Source organism: Somniosus microcephalus, chromosome 33 (genome assembly GCF_052327205.1).
Source record: "Somniosus microcephalus isolate GS21.2 chromosome 33, FLI_Smic_1.0, whole genome shotgun sequence".
NCBI classification, from domain to species: Eukaryota; Metazoa; Chordata; class Chondrichthyes; order Squaliformes; family Somniosidae; genus Somniosus; species Somniosus microcephalus.
The window spans coordinates 33,602,747-33,627,262 of record NC_141019.1 but is presented as its reverse complement, the minus strand read 5'-3'; the positions used below and the strand labels follow the sequence as shown (position 1 = coordinate 33,627,262).

General features: G+C 45.4%; 1 protein-coding gene across 3 annotated transcripts in view; it reads left to right on the top strand.

Moving 5' to 3' along the window:
* rnf41 (ring finger protein 41) overlaps positions 1-22,202 on the top strand; it is a 31,698-nt gene extending 9,496 nt beyond the window's left edge. For 2 of the 3 annotated variants that reach the window (XM_085972998.1, XM_085972997.1), the window contains 5 exons: positions 3,320-3,438; positions 9,447-9,718; positions 12,523-12,658; positions 14,909-15,012; positions 17,870-22,202. In XM_085972998.1, the coding sequence (XP_085829124.1) occupies positions 3,349-3,438; positions 9,447-9,718; positions 12,523-12,658; positions 14,909-15,012; positions 17,870-18,224 (957 nt within the window). In that variant the 5' untranslated portion in view covers positions 3,320-3,348 and the 3' untranslated portion in view covers positions 18,225-22,202. Of the gene's footprint in view, positions 1-3,319; positions 3,439-9,446; positions 9,719-12,522; positions 12,659-14,908 lie in introns of all 3 variants that reach the window. The other variant, XM_085972999.1, reaches the window with a different exon arrangement.
* The last annotated feature ends 2,314 nt before the right edge of the window (positions 22,203-24,516 follow it).

Genomic DNA, 24,516 nt, shown 5'->3' with positions numbered 1-24,516 from the left:
ACAGGCACGATGGGCCGAATGGTGGTCTCCTGTGCTGCACGATTCTACAATCCACCTTCAATCAGTTGTGGGGGATGGGGTGACTCTGACTACCTATTCTGTTGAACCAGTCCTTTCTCTGACCTGGATTGGTAACTCCTGCTGATGTGGAGGGAGTTGGGCGAATGAAAGGTGCATACCCTCTAACTGGCAGATTGCAGGACAAGCGGCAGTACGTGGAAGCAAGAAAGTCCTCGCTGCTCTTTTATCCACGTGTGGTGTCCAGCCAAATGGTACTTCTGACAAAATGTCATGTTCAATGCCTTCCTGTTTGGGCATCAGAATCCCAAATACACCAAAATACAATGGTGCTTGAACAGTCTGGACTAGTTTTATTTTGTAGTGTTGGTTAGCAGTGTGAGTAATGTATGGATTTGCGTTAAAGTTTACCGTGGAATATCCCGCACTCACTATACTGCATTGTCGAAGGTGCCGTACTTCAGATGAGATGTTAAACTGAGACCTGGTCTGGTGGTTCAGGTGCAGGGAGTTCTGCTGATGCCCAGCCAAACCAAACACGTTGACTGTATTTCAATTTGTTTTCTGGGTGCGGGTGATGATGACCAGGCTGCATATGTTGCCCTCGGGTGGTTGATCGTACAACTGAGCGGCTTGCTAGGCCATTAAGAATCAGCCATGTCGTGTACACCAGACCAGGTATGGGTGGTGGTCTCTTTTTTTTTCCTGAAGGACATCGATGCTTCAGGGAAGGGAGCTTGCTAGACCATCTGTGCCCAGAAAAGATGATCGCTGGCACCTGTTGCCAGTGGTGCAGAGAAAATCCACCTCAAGGCGAGTCTTGACTATTCCAATGCACTCCTGGCCGGCCTCCCCCATTCTACCCTCCGTAAACTTGAGGTCATCCAAAATTCTGCTGCTCATGTCCTAACTCGCACCAAGTCCCGTACACCCATCACCCCCTGTGCTCGCTGACCTACATTGGCTCCCGGTTAAGCAATGCCTCGATTTTAAAAATTCTCATCCTTGTTTTCAAATCCCTCCCTATCTCTCTGATCTCCTCCAGCCCCACAACCCTCTGAGATATCTGCGCTCCTCTAATTTTGGCCTCTTGAGCATCTCTGATTATAATCGCTTCACCATAATCGGCCGTGCCTTCAGCTGTCAAGGCCCTAAGGTCTGGAATTCCCTCCCTAAACATCTCTGCCTCGCTACCTCTCTTTCCTCCTTTTTAAGACGCTCCTTAAAACCTGCCTCTTTGTCAAAGCTTTTGGTCACCTGTCCTAGTATCTCCTTATGTGGCTCGGTGTCAAATTTTGTTTGATAATCGCTCCTGTGAAGCACCTTGGGACGTTTTACTACATTAAAGGCGCTGTATAAATGCAAGTTGTTGTTGAATCTTGGTACCACTGTTTATTTCTGGTCTCCTTCCAGCAGCACCATTGATACATATGTGGTATATAAAGTTACTCACCGCCCATGTGTGCGTAGACTTCCTTCCCCCTTCTCTTCCCCTCCCAGCTGCTGTTGCCTTGTCCTTCTCCAGAAGGTATTGATTCTTTGCTGGGGTACATTTCCATGGATGCTGGCTGCTCTTTTTTTGCATCTCCCCAAGTAAGCTTTTTTTTTTTATTTAAAAAAAAACATGTGAGCGATGCTGAGGTCTTTGATTGCAAGAGACATCACAGCTGAACTCGATCCTGTCCGCACCCAGTGTTGAATGGTTTTATATTGAAGTAGCTTTCCTCAGCCAGCTCTGCAAACATTATTATATATTTTAAAAAATCATTCTCGGGGATGTGGGCGTCGCTGGCAAGGCCAGCATTTATTGCCCATCCCTAATTGCCCTTGAGAAGGTGGTGGTGAGCCGCCTTGAACCGCTGCAGTCAGTGTAGTGAAGGTGCTCCCACAGTGCTGTTAGGGAGGGAGTGCCAGGATTTTGACCCAGCGATGGTGAAGGAACAGTCAAGTAGGGATGGTGTGTGATTTGGAGGTGGTGGTGTTCCCATGCTCTTGCCCTTCTAGGTGGTGGAGAGCGTGGGTTTGGGAGGTGCTGCCGAAGAAGAACATGGACTGTGTGCCAGTTACGCTCCACAGTTTCGGTTGAAGTTGTTTGTGGCTATTATTGAAACCCCATGAGGCAACAAGGTTCTTGCTGGCAATTGTCAAAACTCTGTTTGCTACGAGGCAAATATGTTACCTGTAGGAACAGCTTTATGGTTGGAGTTGGCGAAGGCTTGTTGACATGTTCTCTATACCCGACTCCTCTCCTCTCTGTTTCTCTCCCCCCCCCCCCCCCAAAATAATCACAATGTACAGATCTAAAAACTAGTGAGTACCGAGAGCGGATGTAGATGCTGTTTATACTGAAAGTGGTCTGGCATGATCCGTTAATGCTCTTCTAATGGGTTCTAATAGTTTTCCAAGTGCAGCCCGAGAGGAGATGACGCATAGTGAATGTTTTGCCATAGTTTTTCTTTATAACCCAAGGGCCGGTGATGGCATTAGAATTTACCCTGTAGTTGTTGCTGACCTCCCTTACTGTGCAAGTCAAAACCGAGGCTAAAGCTTTTCATTGCGGAAGGGAATTGGAGAAGCGAGGCTCTTCATTCTAGCGGCAGAGCTGGGAAGAATTGGGAAAATGTTTACTTTGCCCAAATTCATCTCCAGATGTTGGCTTGCTTCCAGCCCATGACATCTGATGTCATTAAAATAATGGGTGTATACCATTGTGCGGCTTGCTGCTGTACTACATTAAAGCTGCGTTCTGCTGCCATTAGCTTCGATCCTCTGCTGTTTGGGTTAGAAGGATTAGCATTGAGACGGGGAGTTAACGTGACTGCACGTTTTAATTTTGAAAAGAGCCTTGCATGCTTGAGTTTTCTGAAATGGTAAGACATTTCCGACACCGCTTCAATTTATGCAACGGCGTACTGGGGGTGATCGAGAAACCGAAGAGAGAGGCTGTATTTTTTAGGGGAGGGTGGGAAAGGAACACGAGAACAAGCAAAGTTGTCTGTGTATAGACAGTTGTGGGGGGGGGGGGGATGCAATGTGACAGATGTGTCTGAAGCTACTGCTATCTGATCCAGTTCGAATCGTTAATCCCCCAGGTTCTCTTAATTTTGTTTTAAAGTCACTCTAGACTGGCCAAGGAAAGAACAAACGACACCAAATATAAAGTTTTTGATGTGCTTCATGTCTGTAATTGAGGTTTTTGCATTTTGTTTGTGTGTTTATATTGCATTCAGGAATGAACCATTTTATACCAAGCAATGGAATCTATTGCAAAAAAGCAATGTCTTAGTTTTTCTTTTGCCAGAAACTCCTGAGCCTGTCGCAGTATGAGCCATGGGGTACGACGTCAATCGGTTTCAGGGCGAGGTGGATGAAGATTTGATTTGTCCAATTTGTAGTGGGGTTTTGGAAGAACCTGTCCAGGTGAGTAAACTCAACTGTTTGTTCGGGTGGTGAGGGGCGGGGTGGAGTTGGTTGTGTGGAGGGATCCCGAATGGTCTTGTGCCCAAAAATCTCTGAATCTGGCTCTGGCATCAGCAAACTATTCAACTGCGGAGTGCATCACAACAGTCTGATCATGGAAGAGTCTTTATTTTAAAGGGAGAAAATAATACTCCTCTGTGAACCTTGCACTGTCAAAATCTATGTTCAGATCACTGGTTCAGCTGACCATGTTCTCTTGTCTTTTTGATTTAACTTTGGGTTCAGGGCAAGGGTGTTAATGGGATTCTGAGCTGTGAAAGGGGAAGTGCTGTCCATCAAACCTCCTTGGACGAGTGTGATCTATTGATGCAGGGTTGGAATGACTGCAGCTGTGCTGCGTCAGAAATCTGCATGGTCAGGAGATTAATGGCATGCTTTCTACGTTGCAGAGCTGGGTAAAATCTCTCGGAAGTTTTAAATAGAGATCGTGACTTTGTGAATCAAGTGGCTCTGTTGAGTTCTGAGGTCCCGTGTAATATTAAGGCATGTAAAAATCGAGGGGGGGGGGGGCAACCTACCAATGCTCGAAATACGCAATAGGTTGGTCAGCATCTGAGGAGAGGAAAGACGGGTTAACTGGACTGTGGATCGTTGTCTACAGCTTCTCCATGGCAACCATATTGCCACCCACAGCTGGTTATTTTTAGACTGTCATCAAATGTGCATTCAGATGCTTGCCGAATACAGTGACGGCCAATGTTCCCTTTTTTGGTGTGCGGTCGCTTTAAGCGTCTGTGCGGCCTATTCAGTTTTTTGCGCATGTGTGGTTTCTCCCATGGAAAAGCCGGTGAGCGCCCTGCGCCTGACTTCCAGACCGCCGCGCAGCTTAGTGGGAATGTTGGTGACAGCCATGATTCCTTCGAAGAAGAATTAGTAAGGCTCCTTGGATGGGTTATTCAGTGGGTGGGTGAGCCCCACAGACCGTGAATTTCTCCCGGTTTGATCCCTGCTCTGTGCTGAATTGGCTGATCTCAGCTGGGGCAATCGGCTGGGTGCTCCAGTTTTATTTCTATGGCCCTTAGTTAGCGAGGGGCCAAGAGGCCAGGGTTCCTGCTCCCAATCTCTAGCCTTTACCTCTGGTGGCAGTGCACATTTGTTGCAGGCGACCAGGGTTGGGCTCAGCTGTGCTGCTGCTCTCCCTATTGTCAAAATGGCCTGTTGGGCGAGGCTCGACAGGGAGCACCATGATTATTGGCAACTTGGGCAAGGTACCAGAGGGGGAATGAGTGACCAGGAAGTGGTGCCCCAGCAAGGGTTCAATGTCAGCTGTGGCCCAGTGGGCAGCACCCTCACCTCTGAGTCAGAAGGTTGTGGGTTCAAGTCCCACTCCAGAGACTTGAGCACAAAAATCTAGGCTGACACTCCAGTGCAGTGCTGAGGGAGTGCTGCACTGTCGGAGGGGCAGTACTGAGGGAGCGCCGCACTGTCGGAGGGGCAGTGCTGAGGGAGTGCTGCACTGTCGGAGGGGCAGTACTGAGGGAGCGCCGCACTGTCGGAGGGGCAGTGCTGAGGGAGTGCTGCACTGTCGGAGGGGCAGTACTGAGGGAGCGCCGCACTGCCGGAGGGGCGGGACTGAGGGAGCGCCGCACTGTTGGAGGGGCGGTACTGAGGGAGCGCCGCACTGTTGGAGGGGCGGTACTGAGGGAGCGCCGCACTGTCGGAGGGGCGGTACTGAGGGAGCGCCGCACTGTCGGAGGGCCTGTATTGAGGGAGCGCCGCACTGTCGGAGGGGCAGTACTGAGGGAGTGCTGCACTGCCGGAGGGGCAGTACTGAGGGAGCGCCGCACTGCCGGAGGGGCAGTACTGAGGGAGCACCGCACTGTCGGAGGGGCAGTACTGAGGGGGGGCAGTACTGAGGGAGCGCCACACTGTCGGAGGGCCTGTATTGAGGGAGCGCCGCACTGTTGGAGGGGCAGTACTGAGGGAGTGCTGCACTGTCGGAGGGGCAGTACTGAGGGAGCGCCGCACTGTCGGAGGGGCAGTACTGAGGGAGCGCCGCACTGTCGGACGTGCCGTCTTTCAGATGAGACGTTAAACCGAGGCCCCGTCTGCGCTCTCGGGTGGATGTAAAAGATCCTACGGCCACTATTTCGAAGAGGAGCAGGGAGGGGGAGGGGGGGGGGGGGGGGGGGAGTTCTCCCCGGTGTCCTGGCCAGTATTTACCCCTCAACCAACATCACTAAAACAGATGATCTGGTCATTTATCACATTGTTGTTTGTGGGAGCTTGCTGTGCCCAATTTGACTGCTGCATTTCCTACATTACAACAGTGATTACATTTCAAATTACTTAATTGGCTGTAAAGCGTTTGGGACGTCCTGAGGTTGTGAAAGGCGTGATAGAAATGCAAGTCTGTCTTTCTTTTCAGGAGAGACAGTGAGAAAGTTGGCCAAAAAACCCACCAAATTCTACAGTCCAGTTCTGAACTGTACGATGTTGATCCCACTCTACAGTATGTTTGCAGGAAAGCGCGCTCTCCTTTTCTGCTTCTTTCCTGCCCTCCTTTCCACTGCTTTAGTGGAGTATGGTAAATGTGCACCTCCTATTGGCCAGAGTGGCAGAGGTCTGATCATGTGTGGCTTTTGGAGGCAATTCGAGGGATTTTGTGTCTTTTTTAATTTAAAAAATAAATAAATAATAATAATCAATTGGTGGTGGGAGGGAGATGGGACTGAAGTAAGCATTGGCTGTGTGGAGCAATACATAATGGGTTCAATGTGAAAGGAAGGTTTGGGGATAAAACCCTGTCTCCTCTTCCTCATGAATTGGCATTGCAGTGATGAGGATTATACTGGAGTTGCTAATTACTGCATGCAACAAACTTTTATTTAAGGAATGCTTTGAAGTTTATTTATGGAATAGTGGCGAATTATAATTGGGTTGAAGATGTTGCCACTCCAAGTGAATGGCATGCACTGACTAGAGGGAGAGGAGAAAGAGAAGAATTAACGGCAGGAATTCATGGTACAGAAACAAATTAGTAACCACATTATTTGGATTCCAAGAATTACAGCCAGATAGGAATAAATGACTTAATGGTAAATCACTACGACTATACTGTATGAAAATAACTTACAAGTACAGCTTTGTGATAGCCCAATATTAGTGTAAACATCTTGTGTGACAGACTGAACCAAGGGGGAATAGAAACATAGGAGCAGGAGTCGGCCATTCAATGAGATCATGGCTGATCATCCAAACTCAGTACCCTGTCCCTGCCTTCTCCCCATATCCCTTGATCCCTTTAGCCTTAAATATATCCAACTCCTTCTTGAATATATTTAATGAATTGGCCTCCACCGCCTTCTGTGGTAGAGAATTCCACAGGTTCACCACTCTCTGGGTAAAGAAATTCCTCCTCATCTCAGTCCTAAATGGCTTACCCCTTATCCTTAGACTGTGACCCCTGGTTCTGGACTCCCCGACCATCGGGAACATCCTTCCTGCATCTAGTCTGTCTAGTCCTGTTAGAATTTTATAAGTTTCAATGAGATCACCTCATTCTTCTAAACTCCAGCGAGTATAAGCCCAATCGACCCAATCTCTCTTCATACGTCATTCCTGCCATCCCAGGTATCAGCCTGGTGAATCTTTGCTGAACTCCTTCCATGGCAAGAACGTCCTTCCTCAGATAAGGCGACCAAAACTGCACACACTACTCGAGATGTGGTCTCGCCAAGGCCCTGTACAACTGCAGCAAGACATCCTTGTTCCTGTACTCGAACCCTCTCGCTACGAAGGCCAACATACCATTTGCCTTCTTAACCGCCTGCTGCACCTGCATGCTTACCTTCAGCGACTGGTGCACAAGGACACCCAGGTCTCGTTGCACTTCCCCTTCTCCCAATCTATTGCCATTTAGATAATCTGCCTTCCTGTTTTTGCCACCAAAGTGGACAACCTCACATTTATCCACGTTATATTGCATCTGCCATGTTTCTGCCCAATCACCCAACATGTCCAAATCATCCTAGAGTTTCTCGACATCCTCCTCGCAGCACACACGCCCACCCAGCTTTGTGTCATCTGCAAATTTGGAGATATTGCATCTAGTTCCCTTGTCTAGATCATTAATATATATTGTGAATAGCTGGGGTCCAAGGACCGATTCCTGCGGTACCCCACTAGTCACTGCCTGCCACTCAGAAAAGGACCCGTTTATTCCAGCTCTTTGCTTTCTGTCTGCCAACCACTTCTCTATCCAAGTCAATACCTTGCCCCCAATCCCATGTGCCTCAACTTTACACGCTAATCTCTTGTGCGGGACCTTATCGAAGGCCTTCTGAAAGTCCAGATACACCACATCCACTGGTTCTCCCTTATCTATTTTACCAGTTACATCCTCAAAAAATTCCAGTAGATTAGTCGAGCACGATTTACCTTTTGTGAATCCATGTTGACTTTGTCCGATCCTGTCACTGTTTTTCAAGTGCTCTGCTATTACATCTTTTATAATGGACTCTAGCATTTTCCCCACTACCGATGTCAGGCTTACCGGTCTGTAATTCCCCGTTTTCTCTCTACCACCTTTTTTGAATAGTGGGGTAACATTAGCTACCCTCCAATCCATGGGTACTGTTCCAGATTCCATCGAATGTTGGAAGATGATCAGCAATGCATCTACTATTTCTAGGGCCACTTCCTTAAGTACCCTAGGATGTAGATTATCAGGCCCTGGGGATTTATCGGCCCTCAGTCCCATCAGTTTCCCTAACACCATTTCCCTACAAATACTGATTTCTTTCAGTTCCTCCCTTTATCAGACCCTATGTTCCCCGGCATCTTTGGGAGGTTATTTGTGTCCTCCTTTGTGAAGACAGAACCAAAGTATGTATTTAGTTGGTCTGTCATTTCTTTGTTCCCCATTATAAATTCCCCTGATTCTTACTGCAAGGGACCTACGCTTGACTTCACCAATCTTTTTCTCTTCACGTATCTATATAAAAGGTTTTACAGTCAGTTGTTTATGTTCCCTGCAAGCTTACTCTCATTCTATTTCCCCCTTCTTAATTAATCCCTTTGTCCTCCTTTGTTGAATCCTAAACTGCTCCCAATCCTCAGGATTATTGCTTTTTCTGGCCAATTTATATGTCCTCTCCTTGGATTTTATGCTATCCCTAATTTCCCTTGTTAGCCTTGTCTGTGGGCCTCCCCCCTCCCAATGCAGATGTGAACCAAGAAGGGGAGGCAAAGTGTCTTTAAAGGGAATAGGATTTTTATTGACGTTTGTCCTCGTTTGCTAAGTATTGCTCTAAGTTTTTAGACTGGTTGAGGGAGGGTTAATGCTAGAATTTCAACTGGCTCAATGCTAGAAATGCTTTTCTGAAAAACAGCAGTGTGAAGGTGAAGAGGCCTCATCTCTCTGAAGTTTTTCTGTGTAGCCTCTTGTGGTTTCCCTCTCCCCCCGCCCTACTATATAGTCCAGTATAAATTGAATTTTTAATGAGTAAATTGGAACACATTTTCCACTAGCTTCATTTAATCCCAATGAAGTGACGCACAATAGATTTGACCGGGCACCTTTTAAACGATTGCAGGAGCGACTGACGAGCTCAAAATGGTACTTTGATACTGACTGCATCATAAAAATTGGCTCCTTGACAATGCCGCAGACACTCTTTTAACCTTGAATTTGATTAAAGGAGCTTCACCTCGGGCCAGTGTTCAGCTCCATACTACTGAGTGAAATTATGTGGCTGGCAGTGTGTGTCGAGTCTCCTCCGTGCATTCTGATCTATACAATCGCCATGTAGATTTACAGCCATGCGTGCTTATGGAAGCAGATCTGCTTTTATTGAATAGAGCCTCAGTGCATTTAAATTGGGTCACTGCAAATTGGATTTCCAGATGACTTGTGCTGGTTTGTTTGTTTTCTGTCTCTCTCTCTGTCTCTCTCTCTCTCTCTCTCTCTCCCCGTCAGTTCATTTGCTGTCTCTTCTCTCTCCTAGGCGCCACACTGTGAGCATGCGTTTTGCAATGCCTGCATCACCCAGTGGTTCTCCCAGCAGCAGACCTGCCCGGTGGATCGCAGCGTCGTTACTCTAGCCCACCTCCGTCCTGTGCCCCGCATCATGCGGAACATGCTGTCCAAACTGCAGATCACCTGCGACAACGCCAGCTTTGGCTGCACGGCTGTGGTGCGGCTCGACCAGCTGACCTCCCACCTCAACGACTGCGAACACAATCCGAAGCGACCCGTGACGTGCGAGCAGGGATGTGGGTGAGTCTCTTCACTTCTTCTTTCAGCTGTAATGCGCAGTCAAACTTTCAGAACCACATTTTGGTGCCTGTTTTCTTTCTTTTGGGTGAGTAAACATAGCATGTAGAGAGATGCTGAGCCATACGGACCAGGAAGGTGCCACCTTCGATCTCGGGTCCGTGCTGAGTTTGTCCATCTTGGCCACTGCAGTGGTGAGGTGCTGCATTCGGTGCCACTGGTTTTTTGGCGAACATAAGAAGTAGGAGTAGGCCATACGACCCCTCGAGCCTGCTCCGCCATCTTCGACCTCCACTCCACTTTCCCGCTCTATCCCTTATTTCCCCTAGAGTCCAAAAATTGATCGATCTCAGCCTTGAATATACTCGACGACTGAGCAGCCACAGCCCTCTAGGGTAGTGAATTCCAAAGATTCACCACCCTCTGAGTGAAGAAATTCCTCCTCATCTCAGTTCTAAATGGCCGACCCCTTATCCTGAGACTGTGACCCCTGATTCTAGACTCTCCAGCCAGGGGAAACAACCTCTCGGCATCTACCCTGTCAATCCCCTTCAGAATCTTATGTTTCAAACGCATGCAAAGGGCTAGAGAAGGGGAGGAGTTAGAGGCTGGGATACTCTGGCTCACGCATGAAGAATGGTCACTTGGGTAAGGTACTGGTCGGCTAGCCTTGAGGGAATTGGAAATTGTCCACTTTAACACTTTTGTGTCGTGATTGAACTTGCCTTTCTCCCTTCTGGTGCTAACTCGAGCTGGGTGTGGATGCTGGTAGCCCTCTGTTACTTCTGTCAGCTGACTGCTCAACTGTTGGAGCATCATAGCCGTTCCCAATCCTGTACTTGTTCGATGTCCACGTGCTTACACCTCCCTGCAAGGGTCATTAATGGCAATTGGGAGCAGGAATGCTGGCCTTCTCTACTCGCCCTCTTTCCATCCCTTCACAACCCCCAGTCGACCAGAGGCCAATTTTAATACCCTAATTCAGACCTCTTGGCGTGAGAACCATGAACCAGGAAGGAGATCAATTAAAACCCTGAGGGATAGGGAGTATGTAAGCTCACTTCTAAATGGAAATGAACACTGGGTAATTTAACAGTGCAATCCATTTATGCACTACTGCACTGCCATGGAAAGCACTCCCTTTCCCTTTGTTTTTATTTATCCTTCTGCACAAAACTGGGTGAGCTGCTGATCTTGGCTGTGTTGGTTGGTGAAAATGTTCTGCAGCAATGAGACTGCCATCCAAGGGGATGACTTGAGTCAACCTCTGCTGTTCTTGTGCACCCCTCATTCATTAATGGGGACTGCAAATCTGTTGGCTTCTTGATGGGTGGTGCCTGGGAGTTTAGAGAGTGAGTGCAACTTCAAAATGAAAGGGAGGACGGGGGGGGTAAAATCCCGAGTGCAATTCTTGCAACCTCTTCAAAAGAAAGCTGGGTTGGATCTGCTTTGGCCATAGTGAGACCTTTCAGCTCTCATGGGTATTTCCTTTTGCTAAGCTGATTTTAAAATTAGGAATTGTTCTTTGCAACTACAGTACTGTAATAGGATTGGGATTTAAGTAAATGTTTTAATTTTTTTTTTTTTTTTTAGACTGTTTCAACTTGGAATTCACTGAAACAAATGCAAATAATTTGATCAGTTGATCGGCTTTGTCCATGTAGGTGAGACCAGGACTCTGCAGTGGTCAGGGCTTGCTCGCCTTGTATTAAAGCTATAGTTCTGAATGAGTACACACTGGCTGTTCACTCCTGTTGACACTATGTACAGTTTAACTTGTGCACAAGAAAAAGCATGGATGCAGCAATTTAACCTAACTCATTTAAAAGCCTCCCTTGAAGATTTAATTTACGGAATGAATTACTTGGCCAATGAGTTGGAGTTTATTTACACAGCAAACTGTCTATTTCCGCACATTAAACAGAACTCATGACTGAAACGACAGCAGAGACTTAAGGTGGGATTATTTCTCCAGCAAAATGCAGTGAGTGGAGGATAGTTACAGATTATGAATGTACAAAATGGATGGGCAGGAAAAGACCAGCTGGTCCATCACCACAATGGCCGGGCCATCATGGCTAAACACTCCTTTACCACCCGCAACCATGTAATCTCCTGGGAGAGGCAAAAAAATCCTAGGGCCAATGAGGGAAAAATTACTTCTCTGACCCCCTCAGGCGATGGAAAAATGAAGAATTTACAGGTATATGTTCTGATCAGTGCTGTTTTGGTAGGAATGCTTAATGCGCTCCCACCTAATTCCTGCCTGTCATTTTAAGCTTCGCTCGGTGGTAGCACTCACTTCTGAGCCAGAAGATCGTGGGTTCAAGCCTCTCTCCAGGACTTTGGCACATAATCTAGGCTGATCCTTCAGTGCGGTACTGAGGGAGTGCTGCACTGTTGGAGGTGCAGTCTGTCTGTTCAAACATAAGATCCCATGGCACTATTTGAAGAGCAGGGGCATTCTCCTGGTGTCCTGGCCAGCATTTATCTCTCGACCAACGTCACCAAAGCAGACTAACTGGTCATTCAGCTCATTGCTGGTTGTGTGATCTTGCTGTGCACAAAATGGCTGTTGTATTTGCCTACACGAGTGACTACACTTCTGTGTAATTTACACCGCTTTGGGGCATCTGGAGGATGTGAAAGGTGCTATATAAATGCAAGTTCTTTCATTCTTTGTGCTAATTTAAACTGGCAAATGATGCCAAGTGGAAAATGTACCATATAATCCAGCTTAAAAACAGTTGTTTTTGCTATTTTACCTTTTTTTATAAAAAAAAAAAAAAAAATTCTCCACTTTTCAGATTAGAAATGCCCAAAGATGAACTACCAAACCACAACTGTATCAAACACCTTCGCACGGTGGTACTCCAGCAACAGGGGAAAATCGCAGAGCTGGAGAAGACTTCAGCGGAGCATAAACATCAGCTGGCAGAGCAGGTGGGTGCTTGCTGGCAGGTGGCAGAGAGCAAAGCTTCACCCTGAGGGTAGCACAGGTTTGGATTTTCCATATTGACTACCTGTATATTGCACCTCAGTGACTGACCTCCCATTAACCGTGTAAATGTCTTCCTCCTTTTTCCCACCTCTGGGCCCTCCAACCTCATTCATTCCTCTCCTCCCAGGAAGATTTAACTATAAATGGCAATGCATCCCTCCTTTTGAGGTACGGTCCACGTTTAAAATGGGCAGTTGCCAAAATTGGCCAAAACGCGATAATACCAATGGCTAATGACCAACGTCTATTTCCGAGTTGCCGGTTATAGTGTCTTAAATGCTCCGTTTTATTTTGGGCAGAAACAACTGTGCTTGCTCACCTGTGATTACTGTATGAGTGAAGTGCACATGACAAATTGCTGCATGCTTTTAAAAATATATTTGTGCATGATGTTATTTGTGTTGAATATAATCATCCCAACATTTAGTGCCTTTAATGAGGTGTTTGGGTTGTTTAAATGGTTGATTGGTTGAGGAGTTCTCTAATGCTTATACTGAGGTGCGTTAACAGGTTAAATCACCAAGTGCCGGCCTCTAGAACTGTGGGGCTCATAGTAATTCCCACCCGCACTTAACAGTGCGGAGATGAGGTCTGGCTTTGAGAGGAGTCCAATTTAAGGTTGCATTTACACTGCAACTGTGGCATCCGTGAGAGGCCATTGCACGTCACATCAACGCTAAAGCTGCAGAGCAAACCCAGTCGGGATGCAATTTGACTCGAGAGCAAATTGGAGCGAGTTCCCTCGGAGGAGGGATCATTGGGGATTATACAAGAAACCTGTTCAAATGAGTAATGTGTTGTGGCATGTGTGTGTTTTATATGGTTTCTCTCCTACTGAGGGAGCCGTAAATGACCTGTGGTGTGCAGAATGGAGCATTAAAAGCAACGTGCGCTTTGCAGCAAGTGGCATGCTCAAGCGAGAGTATTTTCTGCAGCTTCTCGTTAGTAAGGGAGCCATAAACCACGTGCATTAACTAAATCTCATAACAAGCTCATATTACAAGATGACTCGTCCATCTCAGCTGAAAAGAATCTTGCTCTTTTTTTATTTATCCATTTTTCTTGCGTACACTTAACCTTATTAAAAGAGTAAAATCATTTTCATTGAATCCAACATTCTTATAGTGCTACCGTGTTATGCTGGCCATCTTGTTCGCACAACTGCGCCCGCTATAACTGGTGAAGACTGTATATAGTAAACTGCCTGAAATCTTGAATTTAAAAAAAAAGGGCAGCTCATTTGTTTAACACCACCTGTCAACAGGATAAGAAGATTGTGTCCTCTGAAAGGTGGAACCGCACTGCCTTGTGTGGTACTGAGTTATACAGGCCTGGGGGGGGTCCCCAGGTTCAAACTCCAACCAGGCTGGTGCTATGGGTTCTATAATTTGCCTTGGCACTCCTGGACTAACGAAGGGCACCAGCTCCTGATCATTACCACTGACGCTATTTGACAAAGCGAGTGTACGGACATTGACTTGAGGGCAGTCAAGTTGCTTGCTGTCCAGGCTTACAGATAAATATGGCCACTTGGGACAAAGTGCTGGAGGGCTGCTGATGTCTATGTGCAACCTGCCCCCAGTGCAAGTCACCATCTTTTGGAGGGATGGGCAAATCATGTTGGAGATTTTTTTTTTTTTTTTTTTAAAAAGGACTATTGAAACTTTTTCTGTGTTGTGATTTATTAAAATAAAAAATTAGTGGCAGCACTTCACGCGGAATCAGACAGGCAGCGAACTTCTGGGTGCCACACACTTGATCCAGATGTATTCTTTACCCAGAGTGTGGTGGGAATGTGGAACTCGTTGGAGTGGTGGAGGGAAATATCATAGATACATCTAAGGGGAAGCTAGATAAGCACATGAGGGAGAAAGGAATAGAGGGGTATGTTGATGGGGTGAGCTGAAATAAGGTGGGAGGAGGCTCGTGTGGAGCATGAACGTGAGCATAGACTGGTTGGACCGAATGGCCTATTTCTGTGCTGTAAATACTGTGTACTTGCTTCTGTCACTGAACACAGAGGAAATGTTCCTTAGTGTTTTCGGCCATTCCCCTTGATGAAAATACGTCCACTAAAGAAAATTAAAAATAAAAGCTGGGAATACCCAGCAGGTCCGTCAGCATCTGAGAAAAGGCAGATTATTGACGATCATTGATGAACTGTGTGTGTGTGTGTTTTCCTTACTTTGCAGAAACGAGACATTCAACTTTTGAAAGCGTACATGAGGGCTATCCGCAGTGCAAACCCAAACCTACAGAATTTGGAGGAAACCATTGAGTACAATGAGATCCTAGAGTACGTTTCCGTTTCCGTTCAGTTTCTTGTCCTTTTTCCTCATGCCGTGCACCATTCTGTGGACAGTTGTCTTATTTCCAGATCTCTGCTGCTGTGGAACCAGCCACTCCTGAGATGTATGAGAAATATGAGCTGTTCCCGCTTTGTAAGCTGGTTACAGTCTTCAAGTTAATTCCATAAATATACTTTGTTCTGTAGCTGCGTCCTTTTTATAATGCAGAACATTTGTGCTGAAATTTTATCTGAATTCAGGTACTGAAACGGGCTCTATTCTTTAAGTCCAGTACCAAGGTGAGAGTCAAAGTGGAGACAAGTTGGTACAATGATAATGGTCTGTCATCGTGTAACTATGTTCATCTAGAAAGCATTCACTAAACGTCCTAATAGCATCTTGGGTGTCGGCTGTCGCTCAGTGGGCAGCACCCTCGCCTCAGTCAGAAGGTTGTGGGTTCAAGCCCCACTCCAGAGACTGGAGAACAAAATCTAAGCTGACGCTCCAGTGCAGTACTGAGGGAGTGCCATCTGCCCCCTCGGGTTGACGCAAAAGATCCCATGGTACGATTTTGAAGAAGAACGGGGGAGTTCGCCCCGATGTACTGGCCAATATTTATCATTCAAATCAAGATCACTAAAACAGATTATCTGACCATTATTGCAGTGCTGTGTGTGGAATCTTGCTGTGCGCAAATTGGCTGCTATTTTTCCTACATTACTGCAGTGACTACACTTCAAAGGTACTTCATTGGCTGTAAAGTGCTTTGGGATGTCCTAAGGCTGTGAAAAGGCGCTATATACATGCAAATTTTTCTATTTCCAGATACTTGAGCATAAAATCTAGGCCGACACTCCTGGCGCAGTACTGAGGGAGTGCGGCACTGTCGGAGGTGCCGTCTTTCGGATGAGATGTTGAACCACGGCCCCGTCTGCCCCCTCTGATGTAAAAGATCCCATTTCACTATTGGAAGAAGAGCAGGGGAGTTCTCCCCGGTGTCCTGGGGCCAATATTTATTCCTCAACCAACATCACTAAAACACATGATCAGGTCATTTATCACATTGCTGCCTGTGGGAGCTTGCTGTGCGCAAATTGGCTGCTGCGTTTCCTACATTACGACAGTGACTACACTTCAAAAGTACTTCATTGGCTGTGGAGTGCTTTGGGACGTCCTGAGGTTGTGAATGGCGCTGTATAATTGCAAGTTCTTTCTAATATTTTAATTCGGCAGCAATCTTTATAATGTTGACAGGCTGATCATTTTGGAAACTTTTTTTTCGATCCTTTTATGACACCCATATTTGAATATCAGCTGCCCATGAATATGAAGTTAGATCGAGAGCTAACTGTGTAGCTGTATGAATGACTTTGATGCTTTTCCTCTATTTAAAAGCTAAACCATCCATTCAGTAGTTTTGAGGGTTAAGAACATAAGAAATAGGAGCAGGAGTAGGCCATACGGGCCCTCGAGCCTGCTGCGCCATTCAGTAAGATCATGGCTGATCATGAAGGGTAACAAACCCTGAATCCTAATTGAGGGCTGACTGGTCACTTAATCGGTTTTAAAATGTTACTAGAGGCAATCTTGTGGAGGCTCCTTATTTTACAAAGAAACTTGCACGTGGACCCCGCCAATTAATCCACAGTCGAAAATTGAACTGTTTCAAAATCCAGAAAGTCTTTGTTTCCAAGGTCACTTTTTTGGCCAAGGAAGTGGCTACCCTGCGTCCCAATACCCTTTGCTGGGGGATTGGGGCGGGGGGTGGTGGGGAGAAAGCGAGGAGGAATTAGTTAATAACGAGGCAAAAGTGAAAATATTCGAATGGGGGCAAACCAGTGCTGCAGAGTTCCTGGTGTATCTGGCATGCTGCTGTGGGGAAGGTGCCATCAAAGAAACTGGAGTGGCGGGTGCGTGGCGGCACTTGTACATTTTCTTGTCAGTGATCTGGAAGCAGACTACCTGCCCTGTAAGCTACAGGACACGTACAGTCTGGAATGGAAAGAACGTGTCGGAGGTGCCGTCTTTTGGATGAGGCGTTAAACCGAGGCCCCGTCTGCCTCCTTGGGTGGACGTAACGGATCCCATGGCACTACTTGATGAAGAGCAGGGGTATTCTCCCCAGTGTCCTGGCCAATATTTATCCCTCAACTACATTACTTTATTAAAAAAAAACAAAAAAAAAACCCAGATTATCTGGTCACTATTGCATTGCTGTTTGCGGGAGCTTGCTGTGCGCAAATTGGCGGCTGCGTTTCCTACATTTCAACAGTGACTTCAAAAGTACTTCATTGGCTGTAAAGTGCTTTGGGACGTCCTAAGGTTGTGAAAGGCGCTATATAAATGCAAGCTCTTTTTCTCTCTCTCCTGCTCCCGTCTATCTGGGTGCATGGCCTCATATTTTAAAAACAAAACTAGAAAAACCTAAGTAAAGTTGCGAGGTCAAGTGACTGCAGGAAAAATATGTACTTTGGCCCAAACAGTCCCAGGGCGCTTGAAACCTACAGCAGTAGGTTTTCTATATGTACCTAGTGAGCTAAGAAAATACATTTTTGAATGCCTATTAATTTGAAAAATGTGATCTTCATGTCCAAGGATTGTCGGTCACTCCAACTTGTTTACCTCCCAGGCAGGTTTTAAGGTTTTGTCGTGTTGGCAGCACCCTGTCTTGCAGCCCTCCTAGCTGGGGCGGGATGCGGTCACGGTGCAGCCCTCTGAGCTGGATGACAATGTGCGGGTGCAAGGAGGAAAGAAAGTTTGTGTTCTATTCATCTGAATTTTAGGCCTTTAGTTGACAATGGCTTTTGTTTGTTTTTTGTTAAATAAAATGCACTCGTTACGTGAATGGTATCTTCTGTGTTGTAGGTGGGTCAATTCATTGCAACCTGCTAGAGTAACCCGATGGGGTGGGATGATCTCCACCCCTGATGCAGTTCTGCAAGCAGTCATTAAGCGGTCTCTCATAGACAGTGGTTGCCCAATGTCCATAGTCAATGACCTCATCGAAAACGCACACGAGAGGAACTGGCCTCAGGGGCTGGCCACCTTAGAGACTCGTCAAATGAACCGCAGGTACTACGAGAACTATGTAGCTAAACGAATCCCAGGGAAGCAGGCAGTGGTGGTGATGGCGTGTGAGAACCAACACATGGGAGAGGACATGATCATGGAGCCTGGTTTGGTGATGATCTTTGCTCACGGTGTGGAGGAAATCTTTTAAAACAAAAACCCATTTTGTTCCTTTTATTGTCTGAATGAAGTTCATATGAGAAGAAAGCAAGACTTGGCCTTGCCCTCTAGAATATCTTCAGCAAACAGACTTCTACGTGGACAGAGGCTTAATGCCGAATTGCATTACGGACTGTGACCAACAGCTTTTATGCAGCTCATGAACTGGCTTAAAGAATGAGAGCTTGCAGCTCACAAAACATTAATCACAATCTTTGTATTTATTCTTCCAAGATTAAAAGACTAAAGGCAGGAAGTACAATTCTGTTGTCCATTCCAGGTTCCTGCTGCCACGTGAGAAAGCTGACGTTTGTGGCGCCATTTCACCTTGCCTGCAGTGGTTTGAGTTCCGCTCTAGTACCCGATTTAATATGTTTGTGTTTTTTTCCCTTTTTTTGTTTTAAACAGAAAATAGTAATGGACAATATTTCTATTGTAGTAGATGCTGTTACACTGTGGTCGAGTGTAGAATACAAAAGTGTTTTTCTGTGATCGTTTTGAAGGGGAAAACCTGTGAGGTTTCTCTGTCGGAGCAGAGCTGAACGTCAAACTTAAAACAACTAGATTTTAGTGTATGTACTACATGGCTTAATATCCACTAAAGCAATCAAAATGACTGATTTGCTGCACAAACTGTCTATATTCAGGCATGGTCAAAAACTCTTTATGCAAAACCTAAGTGAAGTGACAAGACGTGGAGTGATCCATCGAACGTGAAAATGAGTCAATCGCGTGATGTGTGGTTTCTTTATAAGCGACCAGGCCGGGGCCGAGATTAATTGAATTTGAAACCGCTACAGGACAAGGCAGTTGCATTCACTTTTTTTTGTTTTATGTTGAACCTATGCCAACATTTAATCACTTTAACCTAAATCCTACCTTTTTGGATTTGCCTTAAATTGAATTGTTAAACTGAAGTCAAATGACCTCTGAACAGAGTCTTGTGTGAGAATGGCCAAAATCGGAGCAAAGTGCATCCATGGGAGGGAACAAAAAGATTGGGCCTTTTTTTAAAAAATAAATAAATAAATAAATTGATCCTGTGTCTATTCCTGCTTTTAAAATCCTGCAAGTGAAGTAAGCAGGAAGCCATCTCAGTTGAGACGCTGTGTACAAATACCTGATTACATGAGCCTGTGTGTGATCCTCTTTGTTCATGTAAACTGCAGAAATAACCCAGCGACATCATATGGATAGGTATTGCGTGTATGATTGCAGGCCTCAAAAAGCCAGAATGAAGGCTGAGTTAGTACAGGATTCCAAAAATATGTATGACTGAAAGATATCTTTGAAAGCCCGGATATAACTTGTACACTTTTTTTCTAAAGTTAATCGGAGAATATTATATTCATTTGGCTCTGCTTCAGTAATGGGACTGACCAAACTAGGCAGCGGTACTTTGGTAACTGCACCTAATGTAGGACATTTTTAAGTGACTGCAAATGGGGGTTGCCCTTCCTCCCCTGCCCCCCCCCCCCCCCTTAAATTTGACCCAAAGCAACCAAGAATGAGCAGACTAATTGCCGACGGCAACATATCTAGAATATGGTGCTTCAAATCCTGGCTTTGGGGGGGGGGGGAAATGCTGTGAACCTATAAATTCTAGTTAGAATTTGTGTGTGTGTATTTTTTTAATATAAAGTCTTGCCATTTGGTAGGTTTTTTTTGTTTCATCCACAAATTAGTGAATTCTCTTCCCCAGTGTCCCAACTAAAGTTTAGGAAACCCTTTACAAGTGCGGAATGCAATTTAGCCTCTGTTGGGACTTGGAGCTGAGTTCGTCGTGTTGACTCACTCCTGGGCAGTTTGCTGGATCTGAACTAAGCTTTATCAAAGCCCCTTGTGTCGTGTCCCTTCTAAACTGTAGTGAAATTTAGTGTACAAGTCTTGAATGTATATCATTTTTCCGCACACTGCATATAGGGTGTGTTCTTGCTCAAATTTGTTCCAGGAGGGTGAAAATGAGGTTATTTATTTAACTTTTTTTGAGAGGGGGTTAAGAGGACTTCAGTGTTTAGACAACATGAAGGAAAAATCTGTTTCTATTCTGTTTGGGACTGTACCTGAGGAATGTCACTACATCTATCCAAGGAGCTACCACTTTCTCCATGGATTCCACAGAGACCTGAAGTGACTAAACCCTTGGCCTCCAGAATTCTGTATATTGAGGAGAATTTTTTTCCAGCAAAGTAAAGGCTAGTTTTTGCCTGATCTTGTGGTTTTAATCAGAGTATAATATGTCCTACACTTTTTGAAACTATTTAAATACTTTTTGGAGGGCTTAAATTACAGGCTTGTACCCCAAAGTTTGCAGTGAGTTAGGTTCAGCTTGTGACATTCCCTTTACACACCCAGGGCCTCTAACATGTTTTTATTTACTTTCCTCGACCAATTCCTCCCCCCCCCCCCCCCCCCCCCCCCCGGGATCCCATTTCTACAGGTGACCTGCTGGGAACTTGAACTGTGCAAAGATGTGTTAACGACATACCTCTTTATATTTTAAAACTTAAAAAAAAAAAGACTTATTTGGTTTGCAACCTGTATCTGGTGTTGCAGTCTCTTTGGATGTTTCAGTGTGGCTCTCTGTGTGGCCTGGCATAGCTTGTTTCTGGAAATGGTGAATTGAAACCTCTAGCCTGACTTAGTACTGGGCTGGTAGGCCACAGACAGAAAGTTGGTACCTGGAAATATCATGTTTGTTTTCATCTTTCTCCTGTACACCCTCACCTTCCTGAAATTGAAGTATGGCCTAGAGTTTAAAAAAACTATCTTGAGGGCCCTCAAATAAAATCTGTCCAATAGTCAGAAAAGAGAAAAAGAATCACCTGGTTATGTACAGAAAGCTATGATGGTGATAATTGGTGTTGACAAACAAGCCTAAGTGCTAAGGACTCTGCGTAATAAATTGGGTGGGGGGGGGGGGTGTGGGGGGAGGAGAGAGTGGAGAAATTTCCATTCCCAGCCCTGCATCCCCTGTCTTTGAGAGGACTAAACAAAATCACCTGGGCATATCCTCATGAGAATTTGTGTTTCTGTCTCTCAAGAAAAGTAGTAGCAGCTAGTTGCCCTCTGGTACCAAATTGCCATTCTACATTTGATCATTGGACTGTTGAGGGCATTACAGCCAAGCTTGATCATCTCGCTTAATGCATATGTGCTTTCCAGTTGGGGTCACTGCTGGGAAGCAGTCAGGAGCAGAAGCCCTGATGTTTTACCCCTCCATAGCCTGAGGATGCTAAGGCCAATTATACCTGTCTAATTGCTGCCCTGGCTGAGATTGGCTAACTGCTCAGAGCAGGAATCTCACCTTGATCACATTGCATGGCTTATCCTGCCATGGGGGAGAGGGCCATCTTCTATCCAGGGAGCAGCTATCTAATACTTGTTTTTGATTTTATTGCTGTGTTCAGATCATTCATAATAGAATATATTCAGTGTAATCCATTATTTGGTTACACAGGGGAGTAAATCTCTCAAACTACACTTGAAATTTAATATCAAAACCAAATTTTTAGCAAAGTAACTTTAGATGTGATAGATGGAAAAGCAGAATTTGGCCGTTGCATTAGTCCTAATGGAAGTCCGGTGATGGCCATGCAGTAGCCAATCAGAATAGTTGTCTATTGGATACTATACATGGAAAATAAAATGGTATTTTAGAAACTGTTACCGTGCAGTAAAAAGATGAGCAACCTTGTATGAAGTGTTTTTATTTTATGTTGCTCTGGAAAACAATTCAATGCTTCATAGGTTAATTTTATAAAAATGTGTATTTGTCTGTGTGCGCCTTTTTTAAAGTGGACCTTCTGAGTACACAAGTTATTTTGTGATTGGAGAAGTGTTTGCAGTCCCGAGTTGTGTCTCCTGTAGCTGACTAGTTGTGATGTATTTGAAAAGCTGTGGCACTTGGTATTAATGATGAACGAACACTTTTTATAAATTATCTGTGAAATAAAACCCATAGTATGTATTTTGGTTTTTGTGTCTCTTTCTTTGCACCTTGCACATGTCTTTTGCACTGTCTGTGTCCGTGTCAACCTTTATTTCCCCACCCCACACTTCGGGCTAGATACCAGGTGACCGGATTGTGCTATTGATTTCCCCACAACTGTCGGCCAGGATGGCCTCTTCCAGCTGACCAATGCAAATCACACTGGGCTACTTACATTCTGCACTTTGCTCTGGTGCATAGTTTTAAATGCTTGCAGTTGCCTGCCACAGTGGCATTGGCCAGTTGACCAGTCGGTCTTTTCTTGCCTGGTTTTTGTATGTTCGTATGCAAAATATTAGAAGTATTTAAGCAAAGTGGTCAAATTTACAAATGCTGCTAAATTCGGAATCTCAGCTTGGGCAAAAATAAAATGCGTCAGTGGATGTGATGATAGCAGATGACATTCAATATGGGTAAAATACTGCACGTAGGAATGGCAAAGTGGGTGATATCTGTACTCAAATGAATAGTATCAATCGTTGATGAAGTGGAGAGAGATCCGAGGGTCTCGGACTTATTGCTCAATATGTCTAATCGCTGCAGAGAGACATCACCAAAAGAAATAAAATGCTGAACTGCGTAACCAAAACAGTGGTGTACAAGTCAGGAAGGCATGATCAAACTCTGTGCTCATCAGACTATACCTTGAATACGGTGTCCAGTTCTGGTCCACAAGTAACAAGGAAATGTTCAAATACTGGTTCAGAGATGAGCCACGGGATGATCCCTGATTTTTAGAGGGATTGAGTTATGAAGGGTAATAGAAGATGGAGGTGAAGGAAGGTCCTACACACCTTCATAGTATTGGAGTTTTAACTGTGTCCTCTTATTTCTCCCCCACCCCACTTAGTGAAGTATGATTCCATGGGTACTGGTTTGTCTGCAGTACTTTGGCCAAGTGGCTATTCCTTATGTGTGGAAACTGGATGAATTCTTGATCTGTTGTATTTAAACTGTATTTGGTGATGTGCTTTGTAAAACTGGTCTGGTTGCTGGAAAATAAAATGTATATCTGCAGAAATTGAGAAGTAATTTCCTGCTCACTATATGGACTTTGATATCCCATAAACTTTGAATACAGTGTGTTCCTTGTGGCTCTCTTTAATCAGGAAACCATATTAAGCTTTCTTTTTCTTCGATACTTTTTGTATAGCTATTTAATGCAGCCTTATAGAGAGGGATATTCATTTCTAATATTCCTGGAAAGGCAGGAATGACTTCCTATTTTCAAATAATTAAAGCTGTAACCAGAAATGCCAATCTATATAAGGCAAAGCCTAAAAGACCAATATTGTCAATGCCCCTTTAAAAAAAATTAAATTGTTGCAAAGAATTCTTGAGTTAAAATAAGCAGTGCTATCTGAAATAAAAAATAGAATCTCTCTGGAAATACATAGCAGGTCTATCGGCCTCTGAAAGTGAAAAGAAAGGTGAACCTTTTGGCTGGAAGCATTCACGCATCTTTGTCAGAGGCTGGTTTGAAGAGTTTGGTCGAAATAAAAATGCAGAACCTTACAGAATAATCTCTGGACTGTTAACCTGAGCCATGTGCAAATTGGCATAGGGACAAGCAGATTAGAAGGTTCAAGGCACGGCTGAAAGAGTGGTGTTCAATTCATGAGGCACTGGCACCAGTACTGGGGAAAGAGGGAGCTGTTCTGTTGGGACGGGCTCTACTTAAACCGGGCTGGGATCAGTGTCCTGGTGAATTTATTTTTTTTATTCATTCATGGGATGTGGGCGTCGCTGGCAAGGCCAGCATTTATTGCCCATCCCTAGTTGCCCTTGAGAAGGTGGTGGAGCCGCTGCAGTCCGTGCAGTGAAGGTGCTCCCACAGTGCTATGAGGGAGGAAGTTCCAGGATTTTGACCCAGCGACGCTGAAGGAACGGCCGATATATTTCTAAGTCAGGATGGTGTGAAACTTGGAGGGGAACTTGGAGGTGGTGGTGTTCCCATGCGTCTGCTGCCCTTGTCCTTCTATGTGGAAGAGGTTGCGGGTTTGGGAGGTGCTGCCGAAGAAGCCTTGGCGAGTTGCTGCAGTGCATCTTGTAGATTGTGCACACTGCAGACACGGTACGCCGGTGGTGGAGGGAGTGAATGTTTGAGGTGGTGGATGGGGTGCCAATCAAGCAGGCTGCTTTGTCCTGGATGGTGTCGAGCTTCTTGAGTGTTGTTGGAGCTGCACTCATCCAGGCAAGTGGAGAGTATTCCATCACACTCCTGACTTGTGCCTTGTAGATGGTGGAAAGGCTTTGGGGAATTGGGAGGTGAGACACTCGCCGCAGAATACCT